The sequence below is a fragment of the Vanessa atalanta genome, chromosome Z, assembly GCF_905147765.1.
Source record: "Vanessa atalanta chromosome Z, ilVanAtal1.2, whole genome shotgun sequence".
Classification (NCBI taxonomy): domain Eukaryota; kingdom Metazoa; phylum Arthropoda; class Insecta; order Lepidoptera; family Nymphalidae; genus Vanessa; species Vanessa atalanta.
Genome location: NC_061902.1, coordinates 9,680,232 through 9,700,443, shown reverse-complemented (window position 1 = coordinate 9,700,443; position 20,212 = coordinate 9,680,232). Strand labels below are relative to the sequence as shown.

Below are 20,212 nucleotides of genomic sequence, written 5' to 3'. Positions count from 1 at the left end.
TCAGTATATTAGCGTCAAGAATAACAAGAATTTTGAACTGACAATTTAAAATAATATACTACTTACAATTGATCATGTTACGTTTTCTTTATATTACAAATAGTTTTATCCAAATACCATAACAGTAGGCACAATAATTTTTGATCCACTTTGGTGAAATCATATTTTAACTATAGCAACGTCAACAGAAACAGTTTCACAAACTGGGACTATCCTAACGAGCTCATTTAATAATATATATATAATTGCCAGGAATAATATAAATGGTTTGAAATCTGTATTTATATAACTTAGTTAACTAACATTTTACGCGTAACACATCGTAAGCATATGTTTTAATTTGTTAACATAAAGCTACGAATACACTAAGGAGTATTTTATCCCGTAATATGATGCGCAGCACTCAATCAACGTGAAGTTGTAACGTTGCTTTGTGTCCTGCAACATGTTCTGCAACATTATTTGTTGCTTGCTCCCACTCTGACAGCAAACATACAAGTCTCGCGACATTGACACCAATGTAGTCGGATATGCAACTTCCCCCTCAATATGCCCCGCAAGGTGGTTTCACTCCATAAATAAGTATGGACATAGTACTGATCATCACCACAGCCTCCTCGGGCAACATTTTTATAAACACTGACTAGTATGGCATACGAAATGTTGCTTGGCATTTGTCTCGGCGACATTCCACAGTGTTTTTGAGGGCATGTCACGCTGCGCATTTTGCTCCATTTAGTCCCTAGCGTATTCGAGGCTTAATGTAGATACAATAGTACAATGAACAATATGCATTCAATAACTTTCTAATGAGTCTCCACTAATATGGTTTATATTCACGCTAGAAATTTTTTGCGAATCGTACCAAAACCAACCATTTTATTTTTCGTCTTGTCCGCGTGATATGTGATTAATTCGTCGAAAATTTTCAATTACTTTTAATGTATTTTTAATTTTGGAACTAACAGAACAATCAAACATCTGCAGAATTCGTATGAGATTAAACATCTGTGAGAATTGATTACAGACATTGTTGTCACCAATACTTGTTTCTAATTTTTGTGGAGACTCAGCTATACGGTACAAGTTCATACTTAGACAATTAATATAACCTTATCTAGAGGGTCAAAGTAGAGCCCTTTCGTCTATAATATTTCCAATAGACATAAAAAAGTTTTCATTTATGTATGATTTTTTAACTTCAGTAACATGACTACATCGAACATAATTCCTTAATGCCCTGGCATTAGTAAGGTACTACACATCTCTAGACCATTCTAAAATACTATAGGTGCATGCGTAAGCTACGGCGCCTCTTCTATTTCAACAATTTAAATTCAGTGCATCTTTTCTTTTTCATAGGTTCACAACTGGGCGATTTTTTACGCTGCGAGACTTTTGATCACTCGTGTTCTAGTCAGAGCTGCATTTTTTTAAGAAGATTATTGCTAATAGTCCTCTGGTCTTGTTAGCGTCGACGGTTAGAAGCCTAGCTTAACTTTGAGCGACCAATCTCCCGAGAATATCTCTTCCCAATACGCAAGGCTTTTAGCGTTGTCAGAATGCGGCCAGAACAGAGCTTTGAGGAATTCATGTGAATTCGGACGAATGGCCGATGAGTGTCCTCTACTCGACATAACTCCGAGCGCAGCGCCCAATTGATGCAACACTTTACCATCAACTATTTTACCCGGTGTTCGAAAGATTGCTTACGCTTTGCGAATGGTCTTAAATGAATTCAAAAATTGATCTTCAGAAGATGAGACATGTGTAGTTCCATATTATAAACAAAACATTTAAATGGCCTTAATTGCTATACACATTTATTTAAATGTCTTAACTCTCTAAAACCCACAAAGGTTGAATGAATACAATTAGTAAATAAACATGCTACCGTATGCAAATGCATTTCTCTCTAGACCTGTCAGTTCCTATTTACAAACTACATCACTACGTAATTACATACATAAATAATGTCATATACATATATAAATGCCAAAAATGTTTTTTATTTAATAATTTTATAAATATTCTTATTTCGAAAAGGACTTTTTTTTTCCTTTCCAATAATTAATTCGAATTTTTAATTGTTTCAAAAATTCGGTTTATTTGACTAAGAATGCTCTTTAGTTGTTGACACTATGACCGACGCATATTATGAAAAACGAGCATTTGAAATAAGAATAATTACTAATCCTAATTAATGCTATGAGTCACTGATGTGACAGGAACTTCCCGATGCCGTCGCTTGGGTGATCTTCGTACCTACGTTTTTAAGACTTCTCAAAAACTTCGAAGATCAGCGTGTTAAGTTTGAATTCTGACGCAAGCGTGACGGGTTTGGTTCCTGTCGCATTAGTGTTTATTTTTCCTATATTTCTAAGTTATACTAAGTTGTGCGTTTAGATTTCTCTAATATGGCTTTTTAAGATCACTTCATAATAAAATATATTCATAAAGTTTGTAAAATCAAAATCTTAATAACGAGTTTTTTATTACTATTCTATGCTTTTTTTTGGATTTTTCTTGTTTTTTTTTTAACATAACACTTATACCTAGGTACCTATGCTTAATCAAATATGATTAGAAATCAAACATTAACTTGTTAAATAATAATTACAATTAACAAACAAAAATAAATCAAATAATGTAATTTTGAGATAATGAATTAAATAATACAATTTGCAAATTTATTATCAATTGAAAATATTTACATCATAACATATAACATACAATTTTTTACATAAAATAAATTAAACGGAAACAAGAATATATGTAACATATTTTTCTAACTGGCTGATATTTTAACTGATGATCTTTTAACTTGTTTTAAGCTATATAAAAAACATTTTTCAACGAAATTAAAGTCTTAAAATAAAAAAAATAAAAGCAAAGTCTAACGGTTCCTAATATTTTAAAAAATGTATTAAAAAAACTTATCAATAATAAAAAAGTTTTTGGAAACTACGTTCAATTAAAAATTCAGCCAGTTAGCTGAAATTTTTATTTACCTAGGTGATATTATTAAAACAATATTAATGTTTGGAATCTCTATTTAGAGCAAAGTTTCTAATAAAATGAATAATATGATTTTAGATTTAGTTTCATATTTCTATGCGAGGATTATGTTGGAATAAAAATTATATTAATAAATTAGTTTTATTTCGAAATTTGAATTTTATACGTACAATAAAGTCGTAATAAAGTACAATTTAGTCGAATATTTTTGTCAAAATGAAATATGACATTAATTAAAGTTTCTAATAGATATTAATAAAATTATAAAATATTTAAAAAAAATATGGATAATTTTTAATTTTAATTTAGATATTCAGAAATGATGTGCAGTTCTTTTTTAATTTTACCAAAGTTATAGACCAAACTGGAACTCGTTTAAGATTCACGAGCCCTATAATAACAAAACTTAAAAACTTAAAAGAAAACGTTAAATATAACTGCAATTTTTACATTTATTTACACGTTTACTTACGACTTCCGGCTGGTAAGTCATATCGCCTTAGCAAACTACTACTTTGATCTGCTATTTTCATTTTATGGCTTATCTTATTACCTATTACTCTTCACTATAATAAGCAAAGATATTTAAATTTAATTATTATGAATAGGAAAATACGCAACTTCTATTGAGCAATTGAGGTTTCAGTTCGTGAAAAATAAACGTGAAACAAAAACAAACGTGTTTAACCAATGTTAAGAAACGAAATGATTTCAACAGAAATGGAGGTGGAACCCGAAATATTTATTGAGCAATTGAGTATTGAGTCCGTCCCCGTAAAAAAAAATACTAACGATTTTAACTGTTGATGATGAAAGTAAATTACATCTACTACTAAAACTTCATAAATAATTTGATTAATAACTTTTGTTCATAATTATACCAAAGTTATAAACCAAATCGGTCAATCTCTTGAATCTATAACTTTTATTGAGCAAATTAGGCTTGAGTCCGTTCCGTAAATGAAAAACAAACCAAATTGATTGTTAAAGATGAAATGTATGGAAATAATGACTTTGTTCCTATTACAATACTATTTTTGTAAATAATTCTCAAAAAATATATTTGTATTCTTTTATAGCGGCGGCTTAAAATCTAGAAGGCTTGCACCTTTATTACGAGCAAATAAAATGCATTACTACGTTTACTCCAACATAATAGAATGTATGCCAATCATAATAAAAAGCTAAAAACACAAAATTCCAAGATATCTCTAGAAGAAACCTCATATTTCATGACCCACACACGGCTCCCATCATAAACTCTATTTAAAATTTTCTAAATAAAATTTTAAATTAATAAAGTGAATTTATTTTAGAAATTCGAGAAATGTTTAAACAGAAATTATCTCTGATGTAAGTGCTATTATTCTCTGAACTGAATCAAAAGAATTGAGTTATAAAAAATAAGAAAGGAGCTGATTTTAATTGTTTTCTATCCAATAATAAATAAAATGACTAACAATGTTGTTCAATGACATGTTCAAACTCTCCAGATGACCGCTTCATATTTATTTGCCTCCCTTCATTGTAATTACTTTAAAATTTTGACGTTTTTTTGAATCAAGCCGATCGAGAAATGCTAATATCAGACTTCTTCTATATCTATATGTACAAAGACATCTTCTTTCTTAAAAAAATCTACTCACTTAATTTATTATTACTGTGTTTACTTGGATTTCAATACTTTGAATATTTAATACTAAAATAATTCAACCCGATGTTATCCAATATCAATAAAATCGCAATGTTCATTATTAACTTCCCGTTAATTCATTAAACTTAATCAATTCCCAACTAACTACGATTAAGATTAGTCCTTAAGCTACTACCTAACTAAGTTGTATAGAAGACTTGAGACCTATGATAAAGATTGAGAAATGAGAAAACAAAAATCAGAAAGAAGGACAATGGAATTAAAAGACAATTTCTGTCTTGGCATTAAAAATAATGACAGAGCTACTCTAGTGGGGGACAGTTGTGGAGCGTCAAGCCTTGTCTCTGTTATCGGTATGACCTGACCACATCACAACTGGTAAAATATTAAAAGGGTCGGTGAACAGGTGGTTTATCTATCTATCTGAGGGGTTTAAACTTTTTTTTTGTTTTTTTTTTATTTTATATAAAAAATAGTTTCTTAAATATCTATAATCTTAAGCTAGATTAATTATACTTATAAATAGTATTCTTATCTATGTATTTTTTTTGTTGTGCGTCTCAAACCTTTTTTTTCCATGTCTGGTTATTTTTTTTCCAGAATATTTTCTCTCCAAAAAATCTTTTTGACGATTCGAGTTTCTGCAATGACAAAAATGTACTAATTATATTGTAATAATTTCATTTCAAAATAGTATACAATACATATATATATGTATATGTACTTACAGAACAAGAGCGAATTTCAATTTTAAGTTGTAAAGTTCAAAATGCAGCAATTTTCGCCTGTTGTTACGGTTTGATCTGGACACCGTTGGTATCTGTAAAACGTTATTCGCTATTAATCCGTTTTTATTATTATAAATCAATAAAATTAATCCCTTTGTATTTAAATATAATATACGATATATATATTTTTATTTTCCGATTTTCTTTATTGTTTGATCTGATTTCGTAATGATGTATCATAAATTGCTCCTTGTACATACATTATATTATATTATACAGGGTGATAAAGGATATGTTTTTAGCCTACAGTCACTGAGTTAATTACTATTATAGTTGACCCCTCCTACGATATCGTTGTATTATCTCAGCTATTTAAAAATTGACAGCACCTAAATGTCTATGTTGTTAAATTTACAAGTAAAACATTAATTTCAAGATTCGAATATACATAAAATCTATATTTTTAGTTCTCATTAACAAAGCTACAAAAAATAGTTGGGCTACAAAAAGGTTGTATGGAGTTACGGGCATTGTCAAATAGTGGCTGGATTGTAATTATAGCGTTCGATTTATAAATAAATAGATAATTCGCAAAAAACACACATTTTTACAATAACAGCTTTGCAGAATCGCAGGTGCAAGTGCAAGCGATGCACATATCGCTCAAATTGTAGTTTATCGATTATACCCCCCGAAACTGGGGCATGAGAAATAAGGAGGAGCCCCCCTGATAATTAGTATACAATAACTTTTTTTTTTATTTCTATAATTTTGCAATAAAATTTTATTGCATCTATTAAAAGGCAGATAAAAAATTCGCAAGTCTTTGCTTAATTAATTTGAAATAATTCGCTTTATATACGCAGCCGATATTTAGCTCAGCTTAGAAATAACAATGATTACAATTTAAATACGAATTAAAATATATCAAAGGAAAAATAAAAAATCATACAAAAAAAAAACATCACATAGAAATAAAAATTATTCAAAAAATACTCACGATATTTAAATCCGAAAGGTGTTTGAGTTCACTGCACATATTTTTTCTTTTTTTTAAACTATATTTAAAATTTTAATACTAAGCACTAACTATAGAAAAAAAAAGATAATGCTCTTATTTTAAAAAAATATTCATAATATGCGTCATCATAGTGTCAACACGTAAAGTGCATTGCCTAGATTTTCAGCTACGACCGGGTTGAGGTAGCTCGCTCAGATCTGCGCATGTGCTATCGAGATCAATACCGCCCCGTCTCCATGGCAAAAATCGGAAGGAGTAGGGAGATGTCTGGAATGGGTGGAAGGTAGCACGGTTGCCTAGAAACAATGCAATGCATGTTTAAAATACATAATATATACAAAATTGAGTATTGAAATATAATACATCTGAATTAATAATTAAACTGGTGATGCAATAATGAAGCTACCTTAGGTATCAAAATATTTTGTATTATCTCGATTATTGGCGGTAATACCAAATGTCAAGATTATTTTTTTTCTTTCATAGATTTTTCTATAATGAATAATAATTACTGGTATATTTCTATAATGAATAATGATTTAAATCAATGATATCTAAAATGGTCTATATCGACCTCAGGGATTGATGACGATCTACAAGAAACCCCGTCTACAGTGAGCGAAAAAATAATTTAAGGTCTGAGAGATGTAAACGGGGGTTGATCTGCCATAGTGGATCTAATTGTAGGAAATCATCGTAGGTTAAGGTATTTATTTCGTATAGAAAAAAAGTTCATGCAATGATGTCGTATACTGTAGAGCTCCAGGTGAGGCTAAAGTTGCCCTGTTCTAAGCAACATAAAATTGTGGTATTGCCCCGCTGCTGCTAAATAACAACTGTATATAATATGCACGTTCAAGAAAAAGCCAAAAGAAATATATTTTGTTCATTATTTTCATAAAACTTTTTAAAAATAACATAAATTTTAAGAAAGCTAATGCCACATACCTAATCATCAAAAAACAATAATAAAACAAATAACAGTGCCCTATAATTATGACATTATGGCGTACATTGGACTGCCAGCTTAATTGATAAAGACTATCGTGAGACAAAGCGCACCGGCTGAAAATTGAAGACTATCAGAAAGTATCTAACGGATGCCTTGTGCAAAATTGTATCACTCTAGAAGAGAATCCTGAGAAATGGCAGCGGTAGTTGCCGACACTATAAGCAAATTTTTGATATTTGGACCCGCCCAGAACTGGAGCGGGTCAATGGGGCACCAGAGAGCTGTAAAAACAATATAAATTGTGGACAACTTTAAGGGGAGCGATGGAAAACTAACTGCCACGCAGCAGGTGATACTAAAGAAAGTTTTGTTTGACGTATCAGTTCCTCTCAGAGAGCACTTGTGATTGTAACAAATACTTAGCGGAAGACTCGTTTGATCGATTATTATTATTTACAAATAAAACGAGTTTTTATTCAATTCTAGTAGGTACATTGCAGTTTAGCAGAACTCTTATATAACACATTGTTTAATATTTTTTGTTTTGACTCGCAAATTGTATATAAAAATGGACTGTAAAATACGATTAGAATCAAAACTAGAACTATTCAACTCTTTATATAAATAATATAATATGTGTATATTTTTGACCATGTACTTATACAAATTTCAGAAAAACAAAACTTAAGTTCAGTTCAGTTTGGTATAGGGCCTGGTTTATGGCGTTAATATTTATCCTCACTCTGGTATCATGCCAAATATTTATTTTTTATACCAAACTCAAACTCAAAATCAAATTCCTTTATTCAATATAGAAGCATTACACTTTCTTATTGATGGTCAAATTAAACACTACCACTGGTTCGGAAAAAGAAAACACCCTGACCTGAGATGAACCGGCGAAAGAAACTCAGCGGGACTTTTTTTTTTACGTCAAATTAATTATATGAGTAGAAACAGCCAGGAGGCGATCGTTTCATTCCCAAGGTGTGCTATCAAACATAAACTCACTAATTGTATAGTAACCTTTCGCACACTAGCGTTCCTTAATATTTTTTTTAAATTTCGCAACAGAAGCATTTTGAACCCTTTCTGGGATCCTGTTGTAGAAGCGTATACATTGCCCCACAAAAGAGTTACTGACTCTATGCAGTCGAGTAACAGGAGTAACAAGATTGTGTTTGTTCCTTGTACCAACGTTATGAGAATCACATTTTCTCATAAAAACATTAATATTTTTCCGTACATATAAAACATTACAGAATATATATTGAGAAGCAACAGTCAATATCTTAATTCCTTTTACCCTGTACGAGATACCTTGATCTTTTTGACACATGTAATTTTTTCTGATCGACATAACTTTGCAATGACGAACATATTATTTTCTTAATTTAATGATTTTTAAAAATTGTAAAAATATTTAAAAACATAAAGCGTTTTCCGAAAATTTTAAGACTTTTTCTATTATATATTAGTGCTTCAAAGTAAAATTTAAATAGTAACACTGAAAATAATAGACGCTTGTACAACGTGTCATCGGTCGGACGTTAGGGACGCGAATAACAGGCAGTAACTGCTACAAATATCGATTACAAAAATCCTTATTAAAGATCATTGTTAAGTTATTGTTACGGGGGTCCTTTTAGTTGGGGTCTCTTTGGCTAGTGGTTGGGGTTTCTTTAGCTGGTATAACACTTTTTAGAAAAAAAATTGAATTAAGCATTACATCGTTCCATCGACTGTTATATATGTTATATTTTCTGTTTCTCAGCACTAGCTCGTCTATCAAAAAGATAAAGCTAACGTGAACGGGGTATAAGAGCTGTGTCGCTTAGGTCCATAGAAAACATGGATCTTAAGCGAAGAACACACTTCAAATGCAGTCATTCACCTCCAATTATTATCATAAATCATCATCCACATATTCATGTTTTCTTATAAACTTTTCTTGGTGGTAGTTATCATATTTGGGTTAGCACACCCAATATAAGCTCCTTCTCCGTAATTTCATCCAATGCTGAGCAATTTGAATTAACTACGATCCAATACTAACAGACGATTTAGGTCATCCCTTACGCTGCAGATTATCAGCGACGGTGACTACACACCATCAAGTGAACCTTCCGCTTGCCACCTATAGCTATAAAAAGGTATTTGTATTTCATCTCACAGAAGGCGAATAGGACAAAAAACAACAGCGGCTAGTTATCCGCTGATGCATGAACAGTCTATTGACAGGAGGGTGTTGGCTAATGGTTTTCCTAAAGCAAGTACTCATGCTTCTTCACCTGTATTTATATACTTTGAATATCATTCTAATTATTATCAGCTCTTATTTGGAACACAGGGTATGCTACAATAGAGAACATCTCTGTAGGGTGTTATATTTTTGGCTTTTCTCTCATTAAATGTTAGTTAGTCATCATTTGTTCTTGACAATATTGTAGTTAGATTTTAATTTAACCCATTTCAAAAGACTTGCTAGATTATTAAGAAATTGGTTTATATTGTGAGAGATTAATTCCTAAATAAGACTTTAGCTCTGATCTGTGCGATACTGGTCTTCCGATCAGATATTAATAGTGATGGTATTGAGAAAGCTTCTGCGCTTGAGCACATTCTAGTACTCATTAGCAACTCCTGCGTCGTTGACTTTAACCAGTGTGATAGTAATTTGAACTGGAATATATTTATTTATTATTATTTAGTTTTCATGGCAACATTTAAATATTATTCAAGATATGTTTTAGCACATTTCGTCGATCCTAAGTAACTGGGACGAGCAAATGATTATGATAATCATTTGATATATAAACAAACACATTGAAATGTTTTTATTTAATTTTATAATAATGGTTACAGTATATGGGATATCATATTGTAGAATTATAAGATAATAATTAATAATAATAAGCTTATTATTAAATAAGCTTGGCTAGTAATAGACACTGAGATCAATTGATTAATACTAATTTCACAATATATGTGTGATAACCTTATATACGTAGTGGTAGTAGACTATGTGGTAAATTCAAGACAATAGTCTACTACACGTAAAAGTATTCTCAATACAATACACGTTTTAGTATTATAAACCTTATGACACTAGAAGTATACCCTAAAATACATTCCATAAATAAGCAAAAAATAATGATATAATGACTCTGTTTTGCGGTTTCAATAAGGAACAAATAATTACCTTAGCAGTAAGTTATATAAAATGTGGCGAGGTAAACCCCAGTTTGTTCGAAATCTGTTTGATAATGTACAAAATTATTCTTATATACGATATATTTAAAAAAAAAATCTATTACAGTACACATTTTTAAAAGTTCTAAACACTATTTCAGTTTATTGTTATATATATTATAGTTATACAATCTTAAAGTGATATCTGTTTTTAAAATCATGGAGCAAAATAAGTAAATAACGTGAATTTTTACTCCGCTTACAACGATACATTTTTAAAATAAATTATTTTTATAAAAAATCTTACTCCAAACTCTTACAATCCGCCCAACGTGCAAGACCAATCTATCGACAATAGTTAAAAAATTAACATTCCTTACTTGCAACTTTTTTTTTCCTTACTCTACCTTTTCAATCTTTATGTACGTTTGTTCCCACACGTTAAAATTTCAAGTCACAGGTGCCAACCCGACGATCACAGTTAGTAATACTTCAATATTCGTTTCCGTATAACTCTTTAGCTAACTCAGTTCCTTACCGAAATTTTATTTCGAAATAGGAGAATTTGAATGCAACCTGCATTAAACAAAAATCTTAAGTCACAAGTTTAACCACCGTAAAATAATTTTGGGTTTCGTATTTGACCCTTTGAAACGTCTATAAATATTTTTATCTGACTCGGTTTCATTCACTATATTTGATTCTTAAATAATCTTTAAATCAAAATAGTAAAAAAACTTATCTACCCAAAATATAATTGATTACAACCATAAATTTGAATAATAGTTGTTTTTCATAACCACCTCTTTGAATTACGAGGCTTAGGCTTTGAGCCAGATTAGGTTAGAACCATTGACCAGTCTTATAGAAAATTTCTAATATTTTAATTTTTTTTACTGACCACAGTACAGTGTTCAATTTTAAGCACCAAAAATTTTATATAATTTTTGCCAATTTAAAAATATTATGAATAATACTAATCCCACTCCAACTAAGTTTTTCGAGGAGCGGGATACATTTTAAATTAAAAATCTACTGTAAAGTCTGCATTTGGTTTGTGATTTTCATTATGTCTAGGATAGAGTGTTAAGCAATACATAATTAAAAAAAATCAAAATTAAAATGAATGCTATCTGGCGTATAGTTGATAAGGAAATAAAATACAATAAATTGCAAAAATGCGATCAGATTTTTCAGATACATCCACCGTGTGTCTTATGATTTGTTTGTTTTTAAAATGATATGAAATTAAACTATCTTTTGATAGCATTCGATTAAACATATCTGTATATGTTACCGTATAATTGTAATGACGACGGTCTGCCAGGATACTTACAATTTCACGGTGACATAATATATAAACATCTTAATACAATACTTATGTTTAGGAAATTATATTGTCTACATTTAAGAGAACATAATATAATTTTCGCAAGTAATAATTTCAAGCTAAAAACTTAAAAATGAAGATGTCTCTAGAAGAAACCATATATTTCTTAATGGAATCAGCTGCCACAGTTTTGTTATTACGGCTTCGTAAAATAATCAAAATTAAACAAGTGTTAAATCAATGGTTTGAACCAAAAATTTCGAACAAACATTTTAATAAAATATTTATGTTGTAATAAAAAACAAGTTTCCAATTAAAAAATAAAACAATGCTGATTCATTAAAGAGAATATTCGACTTCTCCTATTTTATATGTACAAAGACATCTTTTGATTTATCAAAATACTACACTCACATATTTCCTTTTTGTTCGCTCCCTTAGATTTACATATTATCAATAAAATTAATCTAGTGCTATATGCTTACGTTCTAAATAGATTATATAAATCGATATTACTAAGTAATTAAAATATTTTATATAAAAAAAATAATTAAAAATCATATAATTATTTTGATGAAAATTATCTTTCCCGATAAGCCCATTTCTTTGATATGTAAAATATAAAATCGATTATTTTATACGTAGATTAAAGTTTCGAATAAATAATATTTTTAAACTAAGACAAAATTATTTCTTCTGACAAAGTAGAAAGGAGTTAGTACTCCTTTCTACTTTGTCACTTTCTAATTTGTGAAAGAACACAAATGGAACCTTATCGTATGAGACTTATTATTACATTTAATAAGTCTTGGGATTATACATTTTAGATTACTTATATGTACTAAATTAAATTATAAACAGTGTATTTTTTGATTGATTATTCTCTTCTCCCATCTCCCGACTTTACTGTGTATCTTGGTCTGTAGCCGCTGCCTCTTGCATAATATTGTCAGACGATTCCTGTTCCGCCTGTAAATAGACAAAATTGATTAAATTACGTTCAAATGAATATAATAATAATGAGCATTAGATTCGCATCATAAATACCTTTGACAGAAAGTAGACAAATTTATACAAGCCCAGATAGTGCACTTCATTGTTTGTTTGTGCTTCTGATTGATCGATGGCCTGCATAAAAAAACTCTATGTTAAAAAAGTAAGGAAAACTTTTGAGATTAAAAAGGAAAAAAAATAATGAAATGCTATGATACTTACTACGTTGTCTAGGCCATAAACGAGATCGGAGACGTTTCCTTCTTCATAGGTCTCGTCGTCAAAATCTCCATGTATACCGAAAGCCAACGGTGGCACTGGAGAGGGCGGCGGAGAAGTCCCTATAAAAGTATTATATAACTTTAGATATTTCTCAAATAAAAAATTTTATTTTTAATTTATATTTACATACACTCCACCGGTTCCTCCTCTTCTTCGTCGTCTTCGTAATCTTCATCGTATGGAGATCCAGTAAATGGCCCCACGAGCTCTATTAAACAAGATAATATGCAATAATTACTGTTCGTAAATTATCAAAATGTTATTATTTAAATATTATAAATAATACACACCCTCTTCATCTTCGTCTTGGCAATCCATAGTAGGATTATCTACTACAGTCGCCTTGGCGTACTGGTGATCCACCGGCTGCACTGCTGTTTCGTTATATTCCTCCGCGTCAATCATTATTTGCGGATCACTTATTGTGTTCTTTATCTAAAACACATAATGAGTCTGGTCAACAACTGATTAATAAATATACAATAATAAGGCTTGCGCGCGCAGCTTCACCCTCCCTTCCTCTCCCGTAAACAAAGCAACATGATCGATCACACGCCCCTCCCCACCTCAACTACCCCTTCGAAGTGAGACAAGCTAGCACTCGGACCTCTCAGTCTATCAAACAATGATTCATAATATTACGCATCATTTAAAACTAATTTAAATAAAAAAAATATATTCGCTATATTGCTGCGAGAAAAAAATACAGAAAATTTTCAAAATATATTAGAATTTCGCTTGCATGCCTTCAATTAATTTATTCCTAGTTAAAGAAAAAAAAAAAAAAAAACACAAATACTTACAAAACGGAGTCAATCCAATTACACAGCGTATGTTTCTCAATATTTCAATAAACAATCACTTCTCTAAAACTAAAGTGCACGATACACGTAGTTACTCTACCGGTGCCACAAGATGGAATGCAAAAATATATGACGACAATGATGGACTAACAAGGGTCAGGTACGCTTGCGCAAGCTGGAGATGGGATGAGGGTGGGGTTCAACCGTGGAAGGAGGGCGTTGAGGGCTCTATAATAGACATTTATACGAGTATTACAAAACTATTAGCAACAACATTTCGAAGTGTTTTTTACTAAGTAATTCTATGTTTTTTTAATTATTTTTAATTGATATATTAATAGAGTATATTATAAATATTATATGAGACAAATTTAATTTACTACAAAAATATAACTATTCGAAATTATTAATTGTATTCATCCACTATCAGTTATTCTATTTGCTAATTACCAATATTGATTATAGCGATACGTTGGGATGATTATGTTCTACTGAGAAACCGGAATTAAATGAGCCGGAGCCATTGAGCCGAAACGGCCCAGTTGTTAGAACGCGTGCATCTTAAACAATGATTGCGGGGTCAAACCCAGGCAAGCACCACTGAATTTTCATGTGTTTAATTTATATTTATAATTCATCCCGAGCTCGGCGGTGAAAGAAAACATCGTGAGGAAACCTACATGTGTCAAATTTCAACGAAATTCTGCCACATGTGTATCCACCAACTCGCCTTGGAGCAACGTGGTGGAATATGCTCCTTCTCCTCAAAGGGAGAGGTGACTTTAGCCCAGCAGTGGGAACTTGGCTTAGAAAACAGGCTGTTAATGTAAGAAACCGGAATTAAAACCGGAATACATAACATAATTAAAGAAAATAACATTTTTTTTTACATTTAAAGTGTTACTGATCTTATGAATTAGTGAAGTGCCTTGTCCTTGTAGTTACGCTAGCTTAATTGTTCTTCAAACCGGTATAAAATTAATAGGTAGCACTTACACATGTACAAAGGCTTGCTAGGGTTGGTAAGTGTACAAAAAGGTTAATATTTCCTATCGTGCTTAGGAGTGGTGTTAATATTTGCGTTGTAGGTCTAGCACCTCCTAAGAGGAGACAGGGTTTCTAGATTTGAAAAAGAAAACTTATTGAGTATTAACTTAATTATCGTACATAGAGTTTACCAATTACTTAAGTAAATAGTAAATTTACATACAGATTATACATATAAACAGCTTGCTACAAGTACATGTATATATAGTATATGTCAACGTGCTATTAAATCAAATCAAAATAGACTTTATTCAAGTAGGCTTTTACAAGCACTTTTGAATCGTCATTTAACAAACTATTTAATGAAACACTACCACCGGTTCGGAATGTAGATTCTACTGAGAAGAACCGGCAAGAAACTCAGTAGTTACTCTTTTTCAATATCTAAAAATACAGTAATTTTAGTTAAATACAATTATATACGTATGTTATGTCTCCTGGAAGTCAACGAGCATTAACTCCACGCTTTATTTAAATCAATATAATCTTATATCGAATAATATGCCTTCTTTACCAATGTATTTTTTTAAATTGATTTGAATCTACGAAACGGCAACGTAAAATGTCTGCGGAATTTTATTATAGAAGCAGATACCTTGCCCCAAGAATGATTTATTTATTTTGCGGTGTCGAAAACTTGGCGTTCTAACCTAAGGTGTAATGTAGAGAATAGTTATTATATCTAACAGCGTCAATGTCTATGGGTGGTAGTAACCACTTGGATCAAAGGCCCGGCGACCACCCTAAAAAAAAAATTAATTTCGATAACTTTCATGAAAAACATTTAAAATATTTAAAAATTAAAGCAAACTATATTGTTTGTTTTTTCAACGGTACATCGTAATATAATATCAACTCCCGCAGCCTCCATCCATTTTCCCGCCTACACAAGCTCAATCCGCGCTTCTGAAACCCTTTGCCACCCGATTTCAAAAGGTATTGATTGCAAACAACCTGGGCATGCGTATTGAGCTCGCCCTTCCGGTTCACCTCTAGGACATCTAGGTATTCTACATTTAGAATCGGCTCTATGGCGATGTGCATTGAACAAGCATATTTTAATGTATTATGTTTGAGATCATAATTATTGCTTTGTGACTTTAGACTGCCTCGTTGGTCTAGTCACTCTAGCGGATACAAGGACACAGATCCCGAGGTCCTGGGTTCAAGCCCCAGGCAGACAAAGAGTTACTACGGTTTTTTAGTCAAAAAAAATCTTTAAAATTCTTAGTAGCAGCTTGGAGTCTGTACACATATGGAATGGAAGTTTGTACACTTCCAACTTCCATGCCTCGGAAAGCACGTAAAACAATCCTGCGCCTAAACTCTTTCCGTTCTTGTCGGATTGGCAGCCAATGCATTTTCCCAATATTGTGACTTTGAATGATCATTGAATTATCGAATATTATGTTTGTGCTGACTTACACTTCCTCATACTTTAAACCATAAAACAACCATATTTTATTCACTTATTGATTTTAGTTGGGTGTGGCGGTTTACAATTTCAAACAGATTTTCTTTGTTGAAAAGCTTCGAGGTGAGGTGAGGCCGAGGGAGGGCCGTGTCGACGTTTTCGTTATTACCGTCGAGCGGAATCAACACTTTCCTGTTTCCGCTCCGCCGTCTCCTTCTAGATGATGACGGTGTCCTAGAAGCTACGTCCCACCTCACGATCGATATTGAAAAGATTGATCGAGTAAAATTTATCCTACCTATCTCAGCTCTTCTCCTTCAAGTCCTGTTATATTTTGGCTTGCCATGGAATAAACGCTATGCTGTGCATGTGGTTGGAGATCGCAGGACGTAACTTCAGTCGGCAGTGACGCTGCTGCAGGTCATCAGTCTGGTTAAAATTTATCTACCTTTATTACATTTGAATGGTGATATCGTCATTGTCGATCGTCGGAGCCTCTTCCGTTGACCAACATGATATACCGCGGGCAAGAGAGTTTGACTTAAAGAGCGTAGATGGTAGACGTAATTAGTAATTTATATCCATGGAGTGCGACTTAAATTTTGCAATGCTATAATTATTAGTATGTTTTTTTGTATTTCCATAATTTATTTAAAATACTTTATTGCACAACAGATAAATACATAAGAGAAACAAGAAAAAAAAAATAGATAAATGGTGCGCAAAGACGGTCTTATCGCTTATATCGATCTCTCACAGACAACCTTTGGTGATAGAAGCTTAGAAAGAAAAGAGGTAAGTGCAGAAATAGATAGAGAGAAGAGATAAAAACTATAATATAAGAATATTTATACTAAAGTATAAAAATAAACTGCACATAACTACATCCCAATAATACAAACATAAAAAATGTGATATATATAATTATAAACTACATATTATTTAGGGTATGCATATGGGTATTAGGGTTGTGCATTCCAGAGTTTGACAGTTTTCACAGTGTAGGTTTGTGTTCGGCTGCAGGTTTGTTGTCATCACTAGAACGCAGGTTGTGCATGCTGTCAGACCCAAGCAATTTAAAGCGTTCTTTAAGGTAAGGTGGTGTATGTTCAACATATAGTACAGAATAAAGAAGATATAAGGCATGCAAGTTTCTTCGAAGCCTAATTGGCAGCCACTTTAACTGAGACCGATACTGCAAAACATGATCAAATTTACGCAGATCAAAGATAAATCTAATGGCCAAATTTAACAGCCGTTCTAATTTATTTAGAAAGTCTTCAGCTAAATCAATATACCAGGCGTCAGCATAATCCAATATTGGAAAAAAGAAAGCTTTGGCTAAGTTAATCTTAGCCTTGATGTGTAGTAGATTTTTCCACCGCCTTAAAAACCAATGATGGCATACATCTTACGACTCATTTTTGCAACCTGAGGTACCCAGGAGAAGGACGCATCCAGAAGTAGTCCAAGATTTTTAACAGTTTCTTGTAGCGGTAGTATGTGGTCATCAAACATGATTGGAGATAGATTTTTGTCTTTAACCCTCGACAGAGGCTTAAGACTGCCAAAAACAGCTACTTGCGACTTCCTTGGATTCACTTGGAGACCGTAAGATTTACACCATTTAGATTTTTGCCAAATCATTTTTCAAAGTTGCAACAGCCTCGTCGGTACCGTCTAAGGGAGCGGTAACATATATTTGAAGATCATCAGCATAAGATGATACGAGCAAGAGATAAGTGTGGAGAGAGTATTAATGAAAATAGAAAAGAGGAAAGGAGAGAGTACACCACCTTGCGGGACACCAGAGGGAATGTGTAAATAAGGTGAAAACCTAATATTTACCGCTATGCATTGCTGTCAATTAAATAGGTAAGAGTGGAATCAATCAATAGCAGTAGAACCTATGTTTAGAGATTTAAGGATTGCCAAACATATGTAAGAAATGTTGAGCAAAACGTAGAGTAGAGTAGAGACCGCGTCTCGGCAAATGTAGTGTAGGACGTCCTCACGCACGGTGGAGTGACGATTTGCGCAAGACGGCTGGCAGGAGCTGGATGCGAGTTGCCGAAGAAAGACCACAGTGGCGTTCATTTGGAGAGGCAGTCCAGCAGCGGATGAATATGGGCTGATGATAATTATGATGATGATGCCACATATGTATGCCGTAGTCGATGCTTAAAAGGCATTTGAAAAGTCTAGGAGAGCAGTAAAGTTACGGATTTGTTATCAATTTCACTACGTATATTGTCGCATACTTTAGTGAGCTCTAACTGAGCTATGGCCTTTCCTAAACCCAGATTGGAAAGGGCAGAGGATTTTGCTTATTGAGAGGAATTGGCTTAGATGAACTAAACGTTCTAGCACAATCGAGAGAAAAGGAAGAACAGACATAGATCTAAAATGAGAAGGTATCGAGGTATTGGAAACTTTAGGAATAGGAATCACTAGAGCATTGCGCCATAGAGAAGGAAAGGTATCAGTTGACAGGGAATAATGAAATCATGTTTGGGGGGGGTCGGGCCTCCAAGACTCTCACACACCAGACGAAACGCGGTAGCATAGCTACCACTTTACGCCGATTTTAAGTGAGAGAGTGGTACTTCCCCGGGCGTGCCGGCCCATTCGGCTGCAACCCGAAGGTATGCAGTGTGGCACTACCACTTACAAAATGGCATAAAGTAGGTAAAATATTGTTAAGGGTAAGGAATATCAGTTTTCGACTTATTTCATCACAACCAATTGAGTCTGAGTCTTTTAATATGTATAAATCGATTGAAAGTATACCCGTAAAGGTATGACAAACATTTAACTATTGAAAATTACAAATATCTAATACCCATTATGATAACTGCTCTGATCTTCTGTTTTATCCCTGTAAATGATTCTATTTATTTATTCACCTCTTTGTCCAATTTATTGCATTGTAAAACAATATTCTTATAAATAACAATAATACAACCATCAAAAACATTTAATAAAATCTAAATGACAGGAGTACTTAGGAGTGGTCTATCAACATATTATCAGAGCGTGGTTGCTGTTTCAAATAGTTGAGATATTAACGGCCCATATCTACTTATTTTTTATTTTATTGTATATAATTGCTTAGAATATAACTCTTTCCTTCGGGTATTTATCAGCCACCCATTCGGCAACCATGTTGCAAATTTATAAAGCATATCATGGGGTTCACCCCTAAGGGGTGCTTAACCAGTCTGCCTCCCTTATTGTCAGTCACACTAATTCCTCACCTACCTACATTGCACCCCACCACAAAATTATACAAAACTTTAGCAATAAACTAAATAACCTCAGCCTCACGTGTGGTAACAACTGGTCAACTGAATGATTATTTAATATACTGTACAGCAATTTTATTAGTTTATGCTATTCATATGCAAATACAAAACTTAGAGGTGCTTGCCGGACTTGAACCACTAATAGTCACTTGATATAACCACACAAAAATAATAATCCTAAAAACTAACTTTTATAGCCCGTCTGGGCAAATATTCTACCGCCAAACAGCGGTACTCAGTATTGTTATGTTCCGGTTTGAAGCGTGAGTGATCTAATGTAACTACAGGCACAAGGGACAAAACAAAGTTCCCAAAGTTGGTGGCAAATTGGCGTTGTAAGGAATGGTTAATATTTCTTACAGCGCCATTGTTTGTGGGCGATGGTGACCGCTTACCATCAGGTGGCCCATTTGCTCGTCCGCCAAAGTATATAAAAAAAAAAAACGTGAGTCAAAGAGAAAATGCCGTACTGC

General features: G+C 32.6%; 1 protein-coding gene and 1 long non-coding RNA gene across 3 annotated transcripts; both read right to left on the bottom strand.

Annotated features, from left to right (window-relative positions):
* Nucleotides 1-5,232: 5,232 nt before the first annotated feature.
* Nucleotides 5,233-6,463, bottom strand: LOC125076193. The gene is made up of 3 exons (XR_007120292.1): nt 6,401-6,463; nt 5,401-5,492; nt 5,233-5,313 (listed from the first exon to the last, which is right to left on the bottom strand). It is a non-coding gene; the product is annotated as an uncharacterized LOC125076193 (long non-coding RNA).
* Nucleotides 6,464-12,622: 6,159 nt separating this feature from the next.
* On the bottom strand, nt 12,623-14,142 carry LOC125075821. 2 transcript variants are annotated; one of them, XM_047687598.1, is made up of 6 exons: nt 13,974-14,142; nt 13,461-13,605; nt 13,301-13,378; nt 13,111-13,229; nt 12,943-13,038; nt 12,623-12,864 (listed from the first exon to the last, which is right to left on the bottom strand). In XM_047687598.1, the coding sequence occupies exons 2-6, from the start codon at nt 13,573-13,575 to the stop codon at nt 12,799-12,801; spliced, it is 474 nt and encodes a 157-aa protein (XP_047543554.1). In that variant the 5' UTR covers nt 13,576-13,605; nt 13,974-14,142; the 3' UTR covers nt 12,623-12,798. The 2 variants fall into 2 exon arrangements, with proteins under 2 accessions (XP_047543554.1, XP_047543555.1); XM_047687599.1 differs by having other exon boundaries at nt 12,943-13,023; nt 13,974-14,130.
* Nucleotides 14,143-20,212: the final 6,070 nt, after the last annotated feature.